This window comes from Micropterus salmoides, unplaced genomic scaffold, assembly GCF_014851395.1.
Source record: "Micropterus salmoides isolate LMB-PRFRI ecotype aquatic unplaced genomic scaffold, ASM1485139v1 Ms_hic_scaffold_11, whole genome shotgun sequence".
Taxonomy (NCBI): Eukaryota; Metazoa; Chordata; class Actinopteri; order Centrarchiformes; family Centrarchidae; genus Micropterus; species Micropterus salmoides.
In genome coordinates this window covers 15,431,655-15,454,388 of record NW_024040152.1, presented here as the reverse complement: position 1 = coordinate 15,454,388, position 22,734 = coordinate 15,431,655, and the positions used below count along the sequence as shown (strand labels likewise).

The 22,734-nt window shown below is 41.9% G+C and overlaps 2 protein-coding genes across 6 annotated transcripts; both read left to right on the top strand.

The window, feature by feature from the left end:
• The first annotated feature begins 1,374 nt into the window (after positions 1 to 1,374).
• On the top strand, positions 1,375 to 10,946 carry si:dkeyp-69b9.6 (zinc finger protein 865). Of its 5 annotated transcripts, XM_038711256.1 has the most exons (4): positions 1,375 to 1,735; positions 2,121 to 2,233; positions 4,600 to 7,084; positions 7,373 to 10,946. In XM_038711256.1, exons 3-4 carry the CDS (start codon positions 5,050 to 5,052, stop codon positions 9,736 to 9,738), a joined length of 4,401 nt encoding a protein of 1,466 aa, XP_038567184.1. In that variant the 5' UTR covers positions 1,375 to 1,735; positions 2,121 to 2,233; positions 4,600 to 5,049; the 3' UTR covers positions 9,739 to 10,946. The 5 variants fall into 5 exon arrangements, with proteins under 5 accessions (XP_038567184.1, XP_038567182.1, XP_038567183.1 ...); XM_038711254.1 differs by having other exon boundaries at positions 1,375 to 1,731; positions 4,600 to 10,946; XM_038711255.1 differs by having other exon boundaries at positions 1,375 to 1,731; positions 2,121 to 2,248; positions 4,600 to 10,946.
• Positions 10,947 to 12,855: 1,909 nt separating this feature from the next.
• On the top strand, positions 12,856 to 22,030 carry dbpb (D site albumin promoter binding protein b). The gene is made up of 5 exons (XM_038711258.1): positions 12,856 to 13,538; positions 13,727 to 14,006; positions 14,651 to 15,139; positions 18,307 to 18,560; positions 19,600 to 22,030. Exons 2-5 carry the CDS (start codon positions 13,817 to 13,819, stop codon positions 19,813 to 19,815), a joined length of 1,149 nt encoding a protein of 382 aa, XP_038567186.1. The 5' UTR covers positions 12,856 to 13,538; positions 13,727 to 13,816; the 3' UTR covers positions 19,816 to 22,030.
• Positions 22,031 to 22,734: the final 704 nt, after the last annotated feature.

The following is a 22,734-nucleotide window of genomic DNA, read 5'->3' as shown; positions in this document are numbered from 1 at the left end:
TACATGCTCTGTGCACACGATTTGCATCCTGACCCAGGCATGATTACCATTCTTTAAAATCATAGGCACAGAGCTCAAATTATTCACATCTCTGTGGTTGAAATGATTGATCAAATCCAAGATGTATGTGGTGATAAAATTATTTAGCCTGAGGTTAAGCTCCTGAGTTCCCTACAGCTTTTCTCACAGCTTTGGAAGAACACAAGTCATATCTCATATCTATGGTAATAAATCACCATATTGATCTGGTAATGGAATTTGTTGATCACTTTTAAACTGGCTCAATTGTGTAAATCTGTTGTTGGGATATAGGAGAGGACATGTTGGCCTCGAGAGATGTATATGACTTGTGTTCATAAATTAATTTCATCCACCAGTCACACAGCTATGGATGTTATACTACAGAGTTATAGATGTTTTTGTGACTGAGGTCAGTGGTAAATGAAATTACATGCTTTTAGTGTCATGAACCTCTTCTTGTGAACACTCTATATTAGGCTATTAAATAATTTAGCAAATATCCAGACAAACTAGACAGACAAAGTAATGAGACTGAAAACAGAGATAATGAAGAAAGTAAACAGAACAGTGTATATTGTCCAAGAAAATCTGTTATGTCAAAAATATTCTATAATTCATTCATACACCCTATATTTTTATACATATATCTGTGAAAGATTTAATTCTGATTGCCTGTAAAAACATTACAACACCATGCCCTTGAATACCTGTTTTATAAACTTCACGATACCTCTTTAAACATGCATATTAGAAATAAAAGACAGCTCACTTATGTTTATTATATGAACGATCCATTAAATGTGTATTTATGGCATAATTTAAAGTAGTGACATCCTGACCACTGTTGTCTGTCTGGTGTTGTTTGCTTTATTAATTTATTTAGTCACCTATTCACTGATTTACTCGCTTTAGTTAGCTCATCTTTGCTATAAAGGGGAAATCCTGTTCCCACATGTATCAGTTGCAGGGATTGAGCTTGACAATAATTAATTTGATATTATAACTAGTAGGCATTTTGCTTCAAAACCAAAAGAAAAGACAATAGTAAAATATCGCAATATATATTTTTCACTTCATGTTATATATTTTCAAGAAATATTATAGCCTGAAGATATAATATTCCTAGTGTATAATAGGCCTATAAGACATTAGCCATTATGCAGCCTGGGGAAAAGTCCCCAACCTCCTACAGAGACTGGTTTAACTTTTGATATACATAGGGGTTGTGTAAGTGGATTGGGCACTAATTATCTGAATATGCAAGTTTTGTGTAAGTGTATGACCCTTCAAACAAATAGTGACTCCGCTGTGAGCCCTATTCAGCCGCCCGTGAGCCCCGCTAGTGCTACCCGGAAATATTACAAGGGCCGGAAAGGACCAATGTTAAGAGAGCACACGTCACTCACTTTTACCCAAAAATATTATCACCGACCACCCAAATTCTTCACGGCCGTCGAAATCTTGAGCAAAAGCTCCCTGTCAGCGCAAACTGTCGTACTGAAACTACAAGGAGGCGGCTGCGGTCTCCGTCGGCGTTGATTTCTGGGGAGACGGTGTAAGCTTTCACCCAGCTCAGCATCAGTGAAAATGGCTCTGGCTAACGACTGGAAAACGGCACGCAGAAATGGAAGCGGACGATAGCTAGCTAGGCAGTTAGAAGAAGGCGTGACAGGCCTCATCCATCTGCAACTGTGCTCTGCAACTGGATGCGTAGGTAAACATTTGCTGATTATAGGTTACGCAGATATATATGCTAACGCTAGCAACATAACGGTAGTCGCCGTGCTTGTAATATTGTGGTTTGGAAATATGGCTAACGTTAGCAATAGCGGTCATGGTGGTTTTCTAGATTACGTGTGGTACCAAATAGCTAAACACGCCGAGCCAGTGTAAAATATGATGCTACGGAGAACCGTGAAGTTTTTCATGCAATCGCATCCAATGTTTTCCTGTTTAAAAAAATGTTAGCCAATACTATTACAGGATGCTACCACAAGTGCATCCGTTATTACTTGCGTCTGTAAAGTACTGCTCATGTTTACATTGTGCAGCGAGTGCGATACTGATGTTAATTTGAGCATTTCTGATCTTCTTCACAGGATTGCTGATTTACATTAAAATGAGAGGCAGTCATATATGCGATAGATTATCTCCCTCGTCTGCCAGGGGAGCTCACTCCCTTCTAGGTTCATCGCATCGATTAGTGGAAACGGTAAGATTTTAAGAGGTGAGCAAAATGAAATTCAAAGTGAGTGATTCTACCGTGTACTTTCACCCTTTTCAGAAGTAAATTAATGGGACATTTTAATGTTAAACAACAACTTACCTTCATGCAGTTAAATGATTATGCATAACGCAACAGTTCAATTTTCTATTCTCCCTTTTGTTTGGCTATGAGAATGTATATATTTCATCGACTTGAATAGATTTATCCTATTGTTGTTGGTAGTTGGGGTTAGATTAGATATAATTCAAATTTATTGTCATTGCACTTCGTGAGTTTAAGTACAACAAAATCAGTTTAGTATCTGATCAGGAAGTGCAAACATAGACACACACACACACACCCCCACAAAAAATGAATTTGTCAATGAATCAATTTATGGGAAGTATTATAGCCAAAATGGTGTATGTGCAATATGAATGGATGTAAGTGGATTTTTACAGGTCAGTACTCCTCTTGGCCTATCTTAAGGTACTACACAGCACCTGAGACTGTTATTATTATGTCCATTATTCCTACTCAAGTGACTGCCCACTATTAACAATCCTTTGAGAAAACATTTATGAAACAAAAGACAATCTCATATAGTCTTTTTACATTACAGTGACTGACTTTAGGCTAAGAATAAAACTGACAGTTTTTTAATGTACTGAATACTTGATTGCCTTTGTGACTATCTGGTGATAAACAAACTAAAACCGAAATTAAAAAACTAAATGGTCCATGTATGGCGAACTTTGGGGCTAGAAAATTTGCTCTCACTAAATTCCAAACAAGGATTGAATGAAAATTAACATTTTTTTGCAGAATAGGTTGACCTGCATTTGAAAACATTTACTGATGCTGTTCCCCAATGACTAATGAATAGTTTCATGTTGAAAAGGTAAACCTGGATGAGGGTCAGTGACCCAATGGTTTCCACCATTTTAAGGTATGAAGAAATATGACTTTCAAAAAGGGCTCTTAAGACTGAATCACATCTTGAACTGAATGGACATTATCTGATATTTGATATCGCCTACATTAAACATCTATCCAGGTGTTTTTAAGTTTCTGTTATGATGTTTGATTGCATTCAAGATTTAATCATTGAAGAACAGGTCTGCTCTTTTGTACACACCTTGAGGGCAAACACTTTCCAGTAAAACCCTAAAAGCAATGAAAACAGAATAAAAGCCTCACCGGGACAACCTGTCTTCATACATTTTTTTTTGATCTAGCACTGCTTGAAACGGAGAGCTGTTACTTTAACGACTGTGTGTAAATTAACAAATGAATTGTTTAATTTTTCCCTATGTGATATTGGTTTTTCTGTTAACACAAAATGTAGCTCGGGAAAACCTCCATGTGGTAATAACTACATGATTGTAACAGCACATGTTGTAAAATGTAGCAGAAATACCACCAGTGTAAGTACTGCAAGTAAAATCCAAATGATCAGTTACATATGCACACCTCCATGGCAACCAAAAGTGAGGCATCTGCTGTATAATGTGGTTTTTCATAGAACACCACCACACCTCTGTGTATTCGATATGTACCTCTTCCTCAGTAAAAAAAAATTTGGTACTTGTAAAGAGAGCTACATATACTGTCTCACCTGAGGGGACAGCGAGAGATACTGTACATCACAGAACTACTGCAGCATACAAGGGCGAAATGGGTATTATATTGTAGTAACTTGGGTCAAAATCGCCAAAGTAACTTTATTAAATAAGCAAGCCTCTTTTTACTGCTAACTTACCTTTATGGCAGAGGCCACAAAGGTAAGTTAACAGGTACATGTGTAGACAGTAAGAATGTTGAAAATAACCTTTGCCTCCATAGTAAATATGAACCTAATGATTAAAATAATTGGCATTCAATAAACAATTCTGGTTGTGCTGAAATCCAGCAGAACCACATCATGGTAAGTTATTACAAAATTTAAACAATTGAATATGCTTATAAACCTGTTGAAGTGGTCGGTAACAGTAGAATCATCTGGAAAGAGATACCTTGAATTGTTGAGATTATTTTTTTGGCACCTTACATGAACAGGAAATGTTCAAAAAACTTAACATCTCTAATCACTTGCATCATACTCCCTCCAATTGTGACTTTGTAGTGACGATACTGAATAGATTAAATGATCATTTCACCTAATGTGGGCCATGGAGACAAATCTCTATGTTTTATGTTGTGACAGTACAGACTTAGGCATCTGTCTATATGGATTCACCTTAATGGATGGGATGCATTGTTATATGTAAAAGTCCTATTATCAAGAGATAGTAAGTGAAATTTTATTCAAAATTACAGTCCTTTTCCCCTCTATGACTTTCATCCCTTTTTGAATTTTGTTTTTTTTTCAGCTGTAGGAAGTTCTTGGCTGAACACGGATGAGGAATCTTGCTTAGATGAAGGAAAATGTCAACGCAATAACTCAAAGGAAACAAGAAGAAGTCATTTGAACTACTTCTCAATAAAAACTATTCTAAGCAATTTTGAAATTAGGTGGAACTCATCTACCTGTCAAAAAGACACCTTTACCCTTTGATCATAAACTCATCTTCCTGGCTACCCCACTCATTTTGGAAGTAGAGTGTGGGCAGTGGATCAACAGGGAGTAGCAGCACCAGAAGTAAACAATCTGGAGAGACGAACTTTAGATTTAAGACATTCAAGTAGTTCTGGAAAAAATTGTATCATAAACTCACCCTTAGGGTAAAGTTTGTCTTTCACCAGTCAGTGGTGGGATTATTGTTGCCGCTCCTAGCGCTGGAGGTTTGGCCCCTGCACCCCCATGTGCCAGTGAGTGGGAAATGTTCCAATTTGGAAAATACAATCTGGACATTATAGAGATGTTAAGTGGGCACCAGGCCCACCAGTTCAAAGGCCTTGGTTTAGATCGACAACTACAGCATCAACAGCAAGTGCAACTTCACCAGCATCAACTCCAGCAGCAGCAGCAGCAGCAGGCTGAGTCTTCTGGAGCTCTTCTGTCTGGACTTGGCTTGGGCCCCCTGCAGGGGTCTAGAGGTAACGCCTTTTCTGATTCTGCCTCCATTTTTGCCAAGATGAGTGCCCCTCCTCCCCCACCTTTACAACAACAGCCTTCCTCATCTCAGAGCTCTCGTTCAAAGTCAAGCAAGATGAGCAGCAGCAGCTCAAGCCATTCTTCAGGCTACCCACAGTTCCTGCGCTCTTTCCACCCGTCTGAGGCAGCACTAGCACAGGAGCAGTTACACCCAGGTGTAGGCCGCTTTGAGCACTTTGCTGGGGGAAGTAGCAGTAGTGGGAGTGCTGGGGGATTAGGAGGATTAGTAACATCAGCACCTCCACCCCCTCCTCCTCTGCATCCCGGCCTCTCTGTACCCCAAGCGTCATCTGGTCCCTCCTCTTCCTCTCCTTCCCCTTCAACCTCTGTGGCCACCTCTAATAACCCTTCTAGCAGCAGTGCAGTCAGCTCATTGGGACACCAGTTGGTTGGGGCCCAGTCTGATGCACGGAGTCTTCACCAACAATTTAGTTGCATGTTAGCTGCTAATCAGTATTTCCTTTCTGGGGTGCCTGCTAATGCTAGTTTAGAGCAATTTCTTGTTCAACAGGGAACCCATAACCACTTAGGGCTTGGTTTAAGTCAGACAGGCGGGGAGCCTAGTACTAGTCTTGCTCCGCCTCCTGCTTTGCATTCTTCTCACTCACATGGCCACTCCACTCCCCAGCCACAGCAGGGTCCCCAGCAGCCTCCCCAGCAGCAACAGCTTCCGCCTCACACCCTTTCTCATCCTCACTCTCATTCTCATCCTCACCACCCACTGCACCCAGGCTCCCAGCCCTCATCACTGGGTGGCTTTGACTTTCAGGGCATCCCTGTACTGTCATCAAATCAGATAGCGTCTCTGATGCAGCAGGAAGCAGGTTTGCCCCTCCCCTTGCCACTTCATTTATCCTTATCTAAGGATGATGGTAAAGGCGAAAGCAGTGGAGGTGGAAGTAGTAGTAGTGGGAGCAGTAGCAGTAGGAGGAAGAAAGCTATGGCTGGCTATTTGCCTCAAAGAAAATCTGATAGTGCTAGCAATAGCAGCAATAACCATGGCCACAGCAGCCACAGTGGTAATCCCAGCACTAGTAGTAATGGTGGAGGCCTAAGTCATGGTCAGCCCCCAGCTTTAATTGGGAGTGCGGTTGGTATGTCAAATATGGGTGGAGACCCATCATCCCTTCTTGCCTCATCATCTTCATCCTCATCAGTAGTTTCTTCCTCCTCGTCTTCTGCTCCCTCTTCCACTGCTGCCTCAGTACTGGTTACTAATGATTCTCACCTTTCTAAATCTGATAACCAGAGCTCAATGCAACCCAACCCCTCAGAGTCTGACACAGATCCAATTTATAGCTGTGGAGATTGTGGCAAAAGCTTCCCTCACCTTTCAAGCCTTCGCAGGCATTTGCGCATGCATGAGCCAACCACAGCAGGTACTAGCAATAGTAGCACTACTGGCCCAAACCCTGTTCATATTAAAACGCAGCCTGACCCAAGCCTTCCCCATTCAACCCAAGAAACTCCCCAACCCTCATCCAATTCTTGTCCTAGCCCAGACAAAATATTTAATTGCCCTGATTGTGGCAAAGGCTTTAAGAAAAAAGGGCACCTCCTGCAACATGGTGTTATACACTCTTCAGCCCGCCCATATGGCTGCTCCACCTGCTCTCGGGCTTTTAATCGTAGAGAGTCACTGACACGCCATGAGAAGATACATGAGGAAAAGCCATTCCGATGTCCCGCCTGTGGTCGTGCCTTCCGTGAGAGCACCTCTCTACTCAACCATGCTGCCTCAGGCACCTGCGGCAAGCCAGGTAGGGGACCCAAACAAAGGGGCAGCAAGACAGGAACTGATGGTGAGGACAGAGTCGGGGGAGGGGGTGGAGGAGGTAACGGAGGAGGGGGAACTTATCAGAGCAATAGAGGGGTTATTTATGGGAAAACTGAGGAAGAAGATGGTGTAATCATTGTGGGGGAAGGAGAACCAAAATCAGGTTTAGGATGTGATGGTCTGTTTCAGTCTGCAAGGGGAGGGAATTCAAATGACAGGGACAGAACAGATGGTAAATACCCCACTGACTACTCTCGGAATCGTTACACAGGCTACCATGATGACCACCGTTCTCAAGGTAATCCATCTCCATGCTACTCTGGTGCCTCCCCCTGTGGAAGTGGGATGGCGGGCCCAGCTCTGAGAAAGGCACCCTTGGCCCCAACACTGCATCCACACTCACAGAGCCACAACCAGCACCACCATCCGCAGCAACAGCCCCACCTGCCCCTTTCTTCTCTACTGGATGACTCAGAGGATGATGTCACTAGCTCTGTCAATAATGCTATCTCTGCTATAACAGCAGCTAGTAGTGGAAATAGAGGGGATGATAGGGGAGACATCATAGGAGGTCTACTAGGTGGTCTTGGTTTAGGTCCTCTGGGCTCACCCTCATCAACATCTGGTATGGATAAGAATTTCAGAGGTGTTGGAAGCCAGGAGGCTATGAGCAGCAACCCTCAGAATCCTACTGCCAAACCAAAACGTCCCCGCAAACCAAGAGCTAAGAAAGATCCTGTACCTGGTGGACAGCCCCCCAAACGTAGGCAATACACCCCCAGAATGGGGCCCAGTGGCCTCCCACGCACTCACCTCTGCAGTGTCTGCGGTAAGGGATTTGCACGTCGGGAGACCCTACGCAGACACGACCGCATTCATACTGGAGAAAAGCCCCATCACTGCACTGTTTGTGGAAAGTATTTTAGAGAGGCTTTTCACCTCAGCAAGCATCAAACAGTCCACTCTGGGGCAAAGAACTACAAATGCAGCATCTGTGGGAAAGAGTTTGGATACTCCCAGAGCCTCAGGAGGCATAGCAAACTCCACCAGAAAGGGGAGCTAGAAGAGGTGCCCACAACACCAGCTCCGGAGAACCTTAACAGCTTTAACCCAAACCCTCAATGTAGCGTGGCCCAAGACAGGAGCCAGAACCAAGCACCAAGCACCTCCTCCTATTACTCCTACTCTCAAGACGTCAAGCCTCAAGACACCAACCCCCCGCCACAACCTCCACCCCCACCCCTACCACAGCCCCCACCTCCGCCTCGACTCTATACCTGTGCTATATGTTGGAAGTCGTTCCGCCATCACTTCCATCTGACTGCCCATCACCAGACGGTTCATGAAGGTGGAGGTGAAAAGCTCTTCTGCTGTGAGGTATGTGGGAAAGCATTTGCTTACTCCAATAGCCTTACTCGACATAGGCAGTCACAGCATGGGATGACCCGCACTGAACCGCCAAACCCGCAAGAAGGCAGCAGTGGGTCTGGAGACAACAGAGGTGGGAGTGATGTTAATCAGTCAGCATCCGAGAGTGAGGCTGCCACCAATGCCCTGCTACAAATGGCTCCTTCCACAGAAGGCCATGGAGGGCAGAGTCTAAGTGTCGTTACTCATAGCCACCAACAGGCACCCCCGCAACCACCAGCTGGTTACTCTCCTCTCTTCTATGATGCTTCCCATTCTTCAGCCTCTAATGCTCCATCTTACTCGCAGCCTCTGCCTCCAAATTCTACAATCATGCCCCCCCAGCACCCGCATTCCCCAGCCGGGGTGAAAGGAGAGCACATATATCCAGCTGGATCCCGTAGCCGTACGCTTCACACCACAGCCCCGTTCCAGCCCCTCACGGAACTGCCCTCCACTGAACATCATCATCTGCATCATCATCATCATCACTCCCACCATCATCCTCATCTTCAGTCAGGTGCCCAGTCCCACCAACACCTTGACTGCAGCATCCAGTTATCACATGATGAAATGAGACGACACAAGAAGAAAAAAAAAAAGTCCAACAGCAGAGATTGGAGGGAAAATAAATGGGAATCCCAAGATTTAGTCAGATTTGATGGAAGCAAAAGGAAGAGAAAGATAAGTTGTACAATAAGAGGGCAGTTGAATAAAAAACAAGGCTCTCTTCGTTTGACAATTAGACGAGGAGGAGGATCAGGTGGTGGTGGGTATAAGCTTGTCAACACTGGGGGAATGAAGGTGCAGATCCTGTCGTCTCTCAAAGTCCCTGTGAAACGTTTTGGCTGTCCTATATGCCCCAATTCTGTGTTTTCTCGTAAAGCCGGACTGCTAGTCCACATGGCAGTTAAACACCCCAAAAAAGCCACAACCACTCAGGAGCGACTAAGGTGCTGTGTGTGTGGGAAGCAGTCTCACAGGCCTTTGGCAGCCTTCATCCATCGGGCCTCCCATCGTGCCAGGGGGACTTTTTCCTGCCGCCGCTGCTCCATTCGCTTCTGGAATGCTACGCTGCTCCACAGGCACAAGGTGTCCTGCCGCCGCAGGGCTAAAGGACTGCAGCGAGGAGATGCTAAAAGGCTGAAGCTTTCAAAGACACCAGGAGAGAGACAAACCCAAGAGGGTCAGGAGGAGATGCCATTCCTACAGGGACCATATAGATACTGAGCATCCTGGTTTCTGAAAAGAGTGGCAAATAAGAAAGATATTTCAGTTCTAATTGGGAAGATGAGAAAAAAGGGACTTGAGGAGAATTTGCCTCATGTCTCTGTTAACAACTACTGTAGAGCATCCTATAAAATCATCCTATCACCAGAAATTCTTCCATATTATATTGGAAGGTGTTTTCAAAGACGTGACTGTTTCCATAGGTTCATTAACCCCTTAAGTGCATTGACACTATGCTTGGCTGACACTGTGCAGTTACTAGACAAGTTTAGGTGAAATGACCTGCTAATGTATCTCTCTTCCCCATAACTAGAATCCCTGCTACACCTCTTGCTGTATGATAAACGTCTCTGCTGTGTACTTTGTCTTGTTGTTGTTCATTCAGAGGCTCTGAGGATTTTTTAAAAATGTAAAGTGCATTTATTAGGAGTAGGGACATGGGGACAAAGACCTTTGTTGATAGTTCGTCAGTGCATGTTTGTTCTCTGGTCAAGTTTTTTGCTGAGGTTGTGAAATCACTCCTACAGTATGTGATGGTTTATTCAGTATATCCCCAGAAGTTTGTAGTGTTGAGCATAATTTGAAAGTTACTCTATATTCCCTAGTGATTTAATCACATATAGATAAAATGTCAAAGTTGCTGGTAATTAGCATTACAAGGATCCCTCTTCTGCCAAAATGAAGAAACTTACAAAAAGCCTTGCTTAGTATGTTCAGTTTATTTCATTTATTTGAAATATTCCTAGCTTTTATACCAAGAGATTGAAAACAGGTTAAACAAGTGGACTGTAACACATGTTTATCTCATGTTATTTGTATGCTCTTTTTAGCAGTGATTATTTCTACAGTACTTCATGGTGTGTTAAAGTCATGGACCTATCATAATAGAAACAAATGTAATATTCCATGTATTTATGTGTGTAACCCAATCAGTCTTCATGCCAATCTTACACTTAACCCCTTCAACCTTTTTTACTTTTTGCTGAGTTGCAATCATATTCTTAGTGTCTAGCCTTGTTTTTCTTCTTCTAAAGGTTTTAAGTACATCTTGTCACTTTATTCACTTATGAAACTGTCATACCCTGTCAAGCCTTGTTTTTTTTCTTCTAAAGAAAAATGATAGTTTTAGTAGATTTCTATCACATTATTTACTGAGAAGTAAGTAGTTGATTATATTTCAGCAATGAATAAACCTTAAGTGTAATAATTTGTTTTCCTTTCATTTCTCAAGTTCCCTACCGCAGTATCCAAAAGATGGTACAAACTGCTGCTCATTGAACATGAGTAAGTTGTAACTGTAACCAAAGTCAGTATTGACGTTTTACAATTATATTAAGCTTTATGTCCTATATGAATCTCATATCACTCTGTGGATAAAATGGATTTCAGGATGTAGCCTAGTTAATATACCAATACATTTAATCAAAGTGTTTAGGCTTACCAGTGTTATTGGCCAGATTACACTAAGGTAATGACTTGTTTCAATTATTAAAACTTACAGTATATTATCACCATACTCAAAATAAATGACTGTGTTAAATTTTTCACTCGTAGCTCCACAAGATGGCAGTAAGCAACTCATTTATAGTGTACTCTTGGCCTGGTGTGGATGAGTGTGGCAGTCACATGGATTTTGCACTGATAGGGGGTGGACTAGAGAGGCTGAGCGCTGTGTGACTGAAGTATGTCCCTGTCTGCTGTTTACTACAAGATTATTGCCACAAAGTAAACAACATGCTTTAACATCACCAAGTAATCTAACTGAATATTTAGAAATGAATGTGGTTTAAAAGAGAAATTCACGTAATGTAATTTTTGCATTAGAAAATTTAATTATTTCTTACTGTAACCTTTTCTGTGATTCCACATCAATGCAACTACAGTAAAATATTTGATACTTTCTCAAGTAACAACGACCACAATGTCCTGCAAGTGATGGAGTTAATATATAGTGTACATGTTAAAGTGATTTTAATGTCACTAGTGTCCAAGTGTGTGTGCATTCAGATTGATGATAAGAATCTGCCTTGCTTGCAATGTGAAATATGATGATTCATACCCACTGTTTTAGGTGGGGTGACAGGTGGTTACAATCTTAGGGGCCCACAGCTGGAAAAAACTTCCAGTTGGATGGTTTTATTTAAAAGTCAAGTCAGTTTTATTTATATAGCCCAGTGTCACAAATCACAATTTGTCTGAAGTGGCTTTAAAAGAAAAGAAAAACAGTGATTCTTAGCACTGTGTCAACTGAAGAGGCCCAGATACTATTTCTTACTGCTGTTATATTCAATATTATTCACACTTGCTACATAATATTCATATGTGCTCTTTATTATTCACTAAAGCTTTAGCTGTATGATGCCTTATGTCTGTCAGCTATTTACTTGTTAGCTTTTACATATCCAACTCTGGGGAAAAAAAAAACATAGGTGAATTCCTGCGGCGCACTGTGTTTTGCATGTGATCGGCAACTCCTATACAGTAGACTAGACAGCCCTCGCGCTTTTTGTCTTTCGAACTGGTCTCACGCGGCAGTGGCATGCACGGGGGGAATCCGAGCGGGCGGGTTTATTCGACCTATTTCTGCCCAATGGGCGCTCGTCGTGGGCGGAGCGACAATTTTCCAAAGCCAATCGCAGCCAGAGCCGCGAGCGGACAGGCCGTGTCTCCGCGTGCCTGATACACGTGAGGTGGAACAGCTATTGTACGCCGGGAGGCAACGTGCTGAAGCGTTCCTCTCGCCTGAAAAAACGGCACACTCACGTTTTCTGTGGATTACAAGGAAACTGGAAAAGCCATGCTGCACTAGCTGATTATTACACAAAGCCAAAACTCTGCTCTAACAGAGAGGGGTAAAATTAGGAGCCAGTGTTTTCTGAGCAAAACTACATTAGTGATTTGTGATGGTTTACTAGTGTAAATGTTGTTTTCTGTCATCACACTAAATCTTAAATGCACATCTTTATTGCTGCAATATGAACACACTAGGAAAAGTCACAGACAGTGTGTGTACCTGTCAGACAAAACAAACTGTTCTCCTTAAGTGTTGCACGAGGGTAGGTGTGTCATAAATAATAAGCGAGAATTGAGAGGTCTGTTAAGCCCAGGCCCCGCCCCCCTCGCGCCTCTCGCTTGTTTCGCGAGGTGTGACGTCACGTGAACTGCCCGTGTCCGTTCCAGCTGAGAGCGAGAGAGAGAGAGAAAAAGAGAGAGAGAGAGGACGGTGGGACGTAAACCTAGCACGGCCCAAACACACACCGAAGCCCGTGCGCCCGTGACTGGATCCACCGGATGCAAAAAAAAGTACAGACGGAGAAAGAGGAAACGACCCCCTCCTCCCCACACGACAGACAGCAGAGCGCGACAGCAGAGGAGCGAAACACCAATTCAACTTGTCATCTGACCAATACAGCCACTACCCTCGTCGCTGTGTGTTTTTTCTGTACACACGGTTTTCCTTCGCTTGTTTTGTTTTGACAGAGGTCTGCTTTGCAACTATTTTCGGGTCTTTTAATCGCAGGACGATTAAGTCGGGATAATACTCTGCAAGTTTTAATTGTGACATTTTCCTGTCCGTGCTGTGTGCGGAGGATTTATTGGCATTTTCTAGCATTTGCGTTTTTTTTTTATTATGGACAGTATTCCTACTCAGATAGTCTGAGTGTCCCTCTCACACGGGTCCTCTGAGAATATCAGCTTGATATACTGAACAATTTCAACAACATCCAACTGCAATGGAATATTTCGATGAAAATATTTTTGCAAGGAAATAAGGAACTCTACAGTACTACAAGTGAAAGGTAAAAGTTGCATGTGTTTTTAACTTAAGTTTCCTAAGTATAATTAAACTGCGTCATTAATACAATGTCCGTATTTGCAATTGCATTACAGTTGTTGCTTTATTCTGCATATGCACTTCTCAAAACTATGTCTCTCTCTGTACTCCCCACCCTCCACCCCCACCCCTCCTGCACACTCACGCATCCAGCGTACTTGTCCTATTGGTAGGTACTTCGGTCAGTTCGCCACGCCCATTCAAGTGCCCTAGGTGTCTTTTTGCGACCCCGACTGGTTCAGGATGTCCAGGCAGCTCTCCCAGCTTCCGACCCCTGACCTCCCAGCTGGCGCAAGCCCGCAGTTTGGAAGTTGTACTCAGCCTGCAGGCTCCCTCACAGGGGGGCATCTCAACTCTATGACAGGTCTTAAATCCCTCCTGCAGCACCCCATGAAAGGAGACCAACGTTTAAAAAGCCCATGTGATGCAAAAGGTGAGAAACTCCCATTTGATGAATTAATACTATGTCATTAAAGACCAAACATTACATTTATCATAATTTATGGTACCAGAATTTCACACAGAAGTCTTGACCAGCACCATCACACACACACACACACACACACTCAGGATGCCTCCTCAGTGACCCTGATGCGTATTCACCTGGGTTATAATCCCTGCTACGACTTCAAATTAGGATCCAGATTACAATGAGTGGTGACATGTTTTGGTTTAGCTGTAATGCTGTGCAGGCATGTGTTCTGGTTGCTTGCTGTGCCAAAGTGTACCTCCAGCTATTGTGAGATTTGTTCAACAGCTTATGTATATGTTATGGCAACAAATTGGTTTTCAGCTCTTGGTTAATGCTGCAATTCAGCTGCCATCTGGTCCATCTGTGTGTGTCTTTTTGTGTGTGTATGAGACGTAGAACATAGACACAGAGGTTTTGCAGACGTGCATCTTACGGATACACCTGCCACCCCATTTAATTCTGAACATATATGGAGAGTGGATGTAAGCATCCATTTGCCACAAAACCGTTTAGTGATAGAACTTTCTGTCTGTTAAAGCCACAACAAAGTTATTCATCATCTTCAGTCTGTACTAATAATGATTCTGCTCTTCTATTTCTGACAGACAAAGAGAGACTGGACCTTGATGAGGATTCTTTGGGAGTTTGCCCCATGAGGAATGGCAGTGGGATAGCCAACAGTACTAGTAGTAATGGCTGTGGAGGAGGAGGTGGTGGAAATGGCAATGGAAATGGGAATGGGAATGGGAATGGGAATGGAGGAGGACCATTCAATCAGTTCTTGGGGCCTCTCTTGTGGGATCGCACCCTGCCTGCAGATGGGGGCCTCTTCCAGCTTCAGTACATGGACTTGGAGGAGTTTCTGACCGAAAACGGAATGGGCAGCATGCATAACAACAACAGCTCCAGTTCAGCCCAGATCCCCTCACAGAGCTCCCAGTCAGCTGTGCCCAACCAGAGCTCCCAGTGCCTACCGCCCTCATCCCCACCTTGCTCCACATCTTCATCACCTTCGTCCTCTTCTTCCCCATCGCTCATCGGTTTGGAGGTGGCTCAGCCGCAGAGCCTTGCAGGAGGGAACGACTGTCTACATGGTGAGTTCACAAACAGTCAGCATTTTGTCTTAAAAGATGCACATTTGAAAAATAAATAAATGAACAAGGACAGTTCATTCTTCAAGGTTTGTCCATATCAGTTCAAAACAGCAGTATCAAGGAAGAGGGTTCTGCAAACTTTACAGAGTTGACAAGCTGAAAGAGACAAATTGTGCCCTGCCACTGATATGAGACTAGTAGACCCTACAATCAATAATAGTTGAGATGTACAGTAATCAAGGTTATGTGGTGTGCTTATAATGTTCCCGCGGGCTAGAGATTCAGCACATCAACTCTCCTTTGCGTTTATAACGAATACCATGGTGACCAAGCATTTTTCTGTCCTGTGGGACCAAACTGAAGGCAGGAGATACAGTCACATGGCTTCAGATGCAAAGTCAACTAGAAAGAGAAAACAGACTGAGTTTACTGAACTTTAGTTTTCATTTTGTAGCATGTTGCAGGGTTAAATGTTGGGAGAGGAGGTCAGGGAGATTTGAGGAAAAATTCAGAGAGAGGATGTATGAGAAAAAGGTAGGTAAGTCTTGAGGTATTTGATGAGTCAACCTCACAGCAATGACAAGGAGGGTTTGGCATGTGATCTATGTACTGCAGTGTACAACACAATCAGCATTCAGTCCCGGCCAATGATGAATGTGCAGCAGGGTCAAAACAGTACTGAGAGAGGGAGAGGGAGAGAAGTGTGTTTGCGGTTGCGTGTCTTTAAATCTCTCCTCACTTCACAAGCCATGGACATGTGTACGCGTCAGTACACGTGCCGGGGCTGAGAGTACTGGAGTGAGAGAACTAGAGGCAGGGCCAGTATGGAGGAGGAGCCCACAGGGAGGAGGGACAGACAGACAGAGCAACAGGAAGAGTTTCCCTGTGCTGCTGGACTTCAAACAGAACATTTGATCAACAATGAATGACATTAAGTTCACTGATAGCCAGAAGAGAATATTATACTTTATGGGACATTGACACGGGACCTTTAATGCAGTCATTTAGTGACAAATTTGCATGCTTATAAACTCTGATAATGCATTTATATTGCATGATAAAGTCCAATGCATTTGTATTACAATTTGTTTATATAAAATAATTAGTTAATTATATAAAATATAAAATAGATTATAATTCCAAAAACATTAAATATAAATGTAAGCCTTGTTGTTAGTTAAAAATGGGTTATTTTTGAGACGAAAAGTTTATATATGTCATGAGTGAATAATTCTCCTAATCTCTTACAAAGCTTGAAACTAGAAAGCTGTATTCTCATTAAGGTGCCAAACCAACAGCTGCTTCATAAATATTGAATGGAGCAACACCCACAACACATGATTATCTAAGTTACCTTAGAAGGACAAGGGCTACTGTTTACCTTCACAACAGCTTCAGGCCTTCTTGGAATGCTGTTGTCCTGAAATGTGTGCATATGTCACATATTGGACCATTTCTTTAAAAACAAAAACCTGCTTCGTGGACATTATGCACGAAAACCAACTTAGCAAGTGCACCAGAGCTTCCCAAAAAAACAGGGAGAGGCAAACGTGTACCACAGGAGGGCTAAGGGCTTGCAGGTTTTCATTCCAACAAAACACCACACCAGGTGGTTGCACTGACTAGTTCCTGCTGTCGGCTTTAGGTAGCAGAAGTCATTGAAATCTTCTGGTTGAGACACACACAGAGGAAAACATTCATATTTTCTGGCCTCTGTGGCACTTGGTTGCCTACAGTTGCCACACCCAAATTCAGTGATGTTTACACCCGCTGATCATGTATTATGGGACATGCTTCATTTCATCTTGGTGTCTGTGAAAACACTTCTAAAATGCGTTGTGTGCTGTTATATAGAGCATTGTCATTGTGGGAACATTGGATCATCACTTTAGGGTGTATCTGGTGTAAAAAAAAAAAAAAACATGCCCTCCTACTACATGGCCATAAAACAGCCATTACTCATTATAATGTACTCATTATACATTATAGCTGCTTATATATTACAGGTAGGGACATATATCATAGATAGAGGGGGTGGTTGGATGAATAGAGGGGCCCATTACACCACATTGTGTACTCTTTATATTGTTCTTGGATAGTGTTTCCACATAGTAAGCATTAATTACCAGCTTAGTGGAACTTAAGGTGTACATGTTTTGTTTAAACTGTGCTTATGCAATTCTGTGGTCATTTGTCTTATTATGTATCCTTCTACCCCAACCCTGTTCCCCTTGCCAATTATTGCCTATATTTCTAACAAGGGTGTTGAGTTGTTTGTGTATGGATATTTAGGAACAGTTACATGGAGTTTTGTGCTCTTATAGGGAAAGAAAGTTCAGTACGAATGGATCATTGGGGTTTAAAGGGGGTGGGGTGAGGAGGTATATCCCTATAGTGGCCCCATTTAAAGAAACTAGCTTTAAAAAAAAGGTGGGGGGGTAGAAAGTTACATAACATTTCCACCTTTAGATTTCTGTATTGGTATTTGGTTTGATGTTGGCTTTGGTTAACCAGGATTTGTGGTTTTCATTAATAATAATAGCCAATAGCATGCACATATTGAATTAAAAGAATGAATGAGGTTATGTGTCTGTTTACTAAAACGCTTGTTTGCGCAGAGCTTGACAAGATTCCGTAGGATCACACAGGAACATAAGGACTACTCTCTACTACATAATGAGAGATACATGATGTGGAATGAAAAGATGGATATCATGGAAAAGCCTAACATTTGCTTAGTATTTCTTACTACAGCATCCTGTAGCTCCATTATATATGTTAATCTGTATGCTAAATATTATATGTATTATATTATCTTATCACCTGTATTTGCAGGGTATATTCCCAGATTTATAAATATCTTCTTAAGATTGCCCCAAATCTGACAATCTTAGAGTCCATTAAAGCAGGTTGAAAACCATCCTCAGTTCTTTGGAAGCAGTGAAGGGCAAAGGAATGTTGTTTGTTGTTTACAACACTACTAAAGTAGCTCTCTGCAGCCATCTGGTGGTCATTATGATGTAATGCTGCATGTGTGTTTGTCTTGTTGTCTTAGTGGACTGTGGTCAGCAGCTACTCTATCTAAGTGTGACAGTATTATCAATTTCAGGATAAATGTTGCATAGTGAACATCTTGCAAAACAGATTGTTCTACTCTTTAATTTCAGGGAGTCAGACGACTATGAACGACTCCTGTGAGTCACCCTGCTCCTCGTCCTCGTCCTCGTGTCCACCTCTGCTGACGCCAACGGGCAGTGGGCCAGATGGGGCTGGAATGTTTGACATGGATGCTTCAGACAGCATGTCCAGCTCCTCTGGCCAGCAGAACTTCGACCTAAGACACTCCTTCAGCGAAGAGGAGCTCAAGCCACAGCCAATGATCAAGAAGGCCCGCAAGATCCTGGTGCCCGATAACATGAAGGTGAGTCTGAAGCCTTCACTGCAACAAATTGGTGCAGCAGTGGTGGGCAATGTGCCCCTTGGGAGGGAAGTAATTTTAGCTCAGGTCATTTTAAAACATCATGAGTTTTTAAAGTGATCCTCTTTAAAGTAATAGATTGTTGTTTGCTCTATAAAACGTAAAACTGTGAAAATATCATTCACTGCTTCCCAGAACACAATGGCAGCATCTTCAAATTGCTTATTTTGTCGACCAACCGTCAGAAACCCAGACATGATTAATTGACAAGCAAAGCAGCAAATCCTCACATTAGGGAAGCTGGAATCAGAGAATCTTTGGCATCTTTACTTGATAATTAACTTAAACAGTCAATCAAATGACAAAATTATCGCAGATTTTTTTTATTTTTAAGGTAAGGAATTAAAGATCTATTTATATACCACTTTTTAAAATAAAAGTTACAAAAAGAAGCGTAAACAGTAAGAAACAAAAACGAGAGCAAGAAAATACATTTTTACACAACATGAAGGAAACTTCATGAACAACTTGAACAAAAAAAACGCATCAGTTAAGAAAAGAAAAGTGGGGATATATAAGTGAAGTTAAAAATGTGCATGATTACATTATAATAAAGTTAATATATGGAAGAGCACAAAATATTCCACAATAAATCTATAAATAGCACTAGAGTATTTTAAAGGTACCTTATATTTCTCCAGCAGTGGGATGTTTGACTTGTAGGTTGTTTGCATACTTTATTTGCTCTCAGACACCAACTCAGTACAGACCAAACTCTGAGGATGAAGCAATCTGAAAGAAACATGTCCCACACTCATTCATGGCCAAACACCCACATTACCCATAACAGGACAGGAGTTCGGCTGTATAAGAGTACTACTCTCTTCTTAAGAAACAAGTCTGAACAGTTATTGATTAGTTTATTGACTTACTTCTACCTAATAATATCTAAATTCCCTAATCAGCCAAGATAAATCATTGGATCAAAATGGCAGGTGCTGAAATAATCAATGTGTGCTTTTATTTGTCTGTCCTCTGTTAGGATGAGAAGTACTGGACCAGGAGGTATAAAAACAATGAAGCAGCAAAGCGTTCTCGAGATGCTCGCCGTATAAAGGAGAACCAAATATCTGTGCGTGCTGCCTACCTGGAGAGAGAGAACTCCGCCCTCAGACAAGAAGTGGCTGAGATTCGGAAGGAATTGGGCCGCTGTCGCAACATCCTTAGTAAATACGAAAGCCGTCTTGCTGACCAGTGATGAAGGCGTGGAACAAAATCAGGAAGAGGAGGAATAAAAGCTGGATTAAAATTTAAGACTTTGAATTTTTTGGGGTGATGTGATGGACAGAACGGGGTCAAGAAAATGGTGATGATGATGAGGAAGCTGATGATTATGATGATGAATGTATAAGACAAGGAGAAGGTCTGTGTAATGAAGCTCAGGTGTCTTGTTTTGTCGAGGTGTCAGCTCTTAAAAGTGAAAGATGGAGAGAATAATTTAACAGATGAAAGATGTGACTTTTAAGAGTTTTGTTATTGGAGAATTGTATATTTTTATAATACTTACGGAAAATTAGAGGGAGAGCAAATTTGGAGAATAATTTTGTATATTTTCTACACGATGGGGACATAGAGATGGGGGAAAGCTATGCTAAGCATCTTTTTATTATAGATGAGTCAGGACAGTTTAACAGGTGGTCAGCCATCGATGGGTATTTTTCGACTTGATTATTAATGTCAGGATGCAGCAGCAGGGGCGAGGACGCATGTAACAATTGTAATATAGAGAGCAAAAATTATCTTATAATCGTATAGTTCAACGTTTTTGTGGCTTTTACTCAAGCACTTATTTTTCATTTTTCCTGTTATGTTTCTGTCACTGGGAACGGGCATGCTAAAGAGAGACAAAATGAGGGATAAGAGGAGGCACCATGTACACAGTCCAGCACTATCTTCAACACTTGTCTTGACCAGTCTTGTGCGTTTTTTTTAATAGAACAACATCATCCTTTTTAATTGAGTTCCCCAACAATATTAGTTCATTGTACTTTGAGCTTAACTTTTGCAATTGGCACATCTTTCTCTAGTCCTTACATATATCTTTTACTTGTATCTATTTTTCTCTATCCCAGTTGACTGCTTTTAATCTACTCTGGCGTTTCGTATCTTACCTAAGCTGGTGAAAGCCTGTTGTGATGCCCGGAGTAACTCTGCTCCTTTTGATCCTCTCTTTAGATTGTTGGGACATTTCTCTTCCTCTGTTTCTAAATCCAACTGCTCTATTTCTGTCTGATCTCACTTACAGCCAGTCCCCTCTCAGCTATGTGCAAACTCTTCCCTTTACGTTTTGTCCCCGTGTCTCTCTTGTACCTCGTCGGTGCACAGAGTAGTTAAATCTCAATGTTGTAACGTTTTTCTGAAATAGTAATTAATCTTCCCAGTAAAACGCACATTGTTACTTTACTGTACTTTATGAACACACTTTAATTAGCATTACTATGGGGGGAGAAATGTTGTGTATATTGGATAGGCCTATACTATTTTGTGTATTTGATGTATTCCAGGAGATGGGTCGACTACCCCCATTGAGTGGAATGGTGTTAATATCTCAGATTTCTGGGAGAAATAAAAGCCAAAATTTCCTATGTTGATCCACACAGCTTGTTGCTATTTAGTGCTTTTTTCAATACTACATCCTTACTGTTTACTCCTGTTATTACTCTTACTTTTGACTGTATCTATAAACTTCTCTGTGTACCCACAACACCTACACAGTGGCATGGTACACTATGTTATGTTCCTGGGGGAGGGATGACTAGTAATAGAGTGTGATTTTTATCCCCTTAATGACCATGATGAATAGTTACCATTACTGCTATTATTATTGTTATGATTATGATGATTATCCCTCTTGTTGTTGCAGTTCTATATTATTGAATGATTTTTCTTTCCTTGGATGAACATGATCTGTTGCACCTTGAAACATCTTTGATCTTCAGTGTTCCTCAGAAAGACTATTCAAATGGAAAAAAACCCTCACTGTCTGCCATTTGAATCCTGTCTCAGACCTCTAGACATTACTCACTTCTGCTATGGACACAACTGCCACCTTGGTTTCTTTGACCATGGATTTCACAAGCGTGGCAGTAACTTGAACATAATGTTCATGCAGACTTACTTTACCTGTCAAAGACCTCTTCTGTTCCCCTGGCAGTGTATGGACTATGCACACTATCAATATGCTCCTTGTTGGTTTATTTCAGCCTGAATCAGTGATTGTTTGCTCTCCCAACAGGATTTAGTCTCTAATATCCTCACAGATGTGGTTGATAAATCTTTTAGTGACTCTAATTGAACTACAACTGCCCTGCTGCATCAGTGGTGTCCATGGTGCCCAGCCCACTTAGTGCTGGTTATTTGGATGTAGTCGAGATTTTTCCAAAACACCAATAAAAGATTGTTCTCATTCACTACTGCTTTGTTTTTCTCTGGTGTTTCTCTGGTGTTTCTCCACATGTTTATTGCTTTTTAGTTGTTCTGCATGCTTCTCTTCAGCTTTGTGTGCTAGCATCTTGATGCAAAGCCCACTTCTGACCGGGGGAATGGGCAACAGAGGTCAAATTTCCGGAGGACTACTACTCTATTTACTTAAGCCTGATAACCAGACTATAATATGCAGTGAAATGTCTCAAGACTACTTGTTTTGATATCCTCCTTGTTTGTTCACATTGTGTACATTCCTTTAATAGGCAAAGCATGCCAGACATGCATTCTTTCCCAAAAAAAAGCTGATTCCCTTGGACATTAAAAAAAATATTTTTCACTCATTTCTAAATGAAATGCACTCTAATGTGTATGGGGACAAAGTGCTCACAAATAGGATTAATTCTCCAATGCGTCTGGGTGAGAATATTTAGTTGTGAGGTATGGTGTGATTATAAAATAAGTGTGTGTACCAGCCTGTACATATATAATAGAATGAAAAATATAAATCACACAAGGCTGCGTGGGTGGTGGTATAGGAGGAGCACTCAGGTACAATCAATATCCTCTGTTGATAGCACCTGGTTGTTTACTCCCGTTTGTTTATTGTGTGTGGTGGCAACAGCCATGCATAGGGCATCCCCTTAATCTGCCTTCTAAACAGAAATGGGTGAAAGGTCCTTCAGAGTGGAAT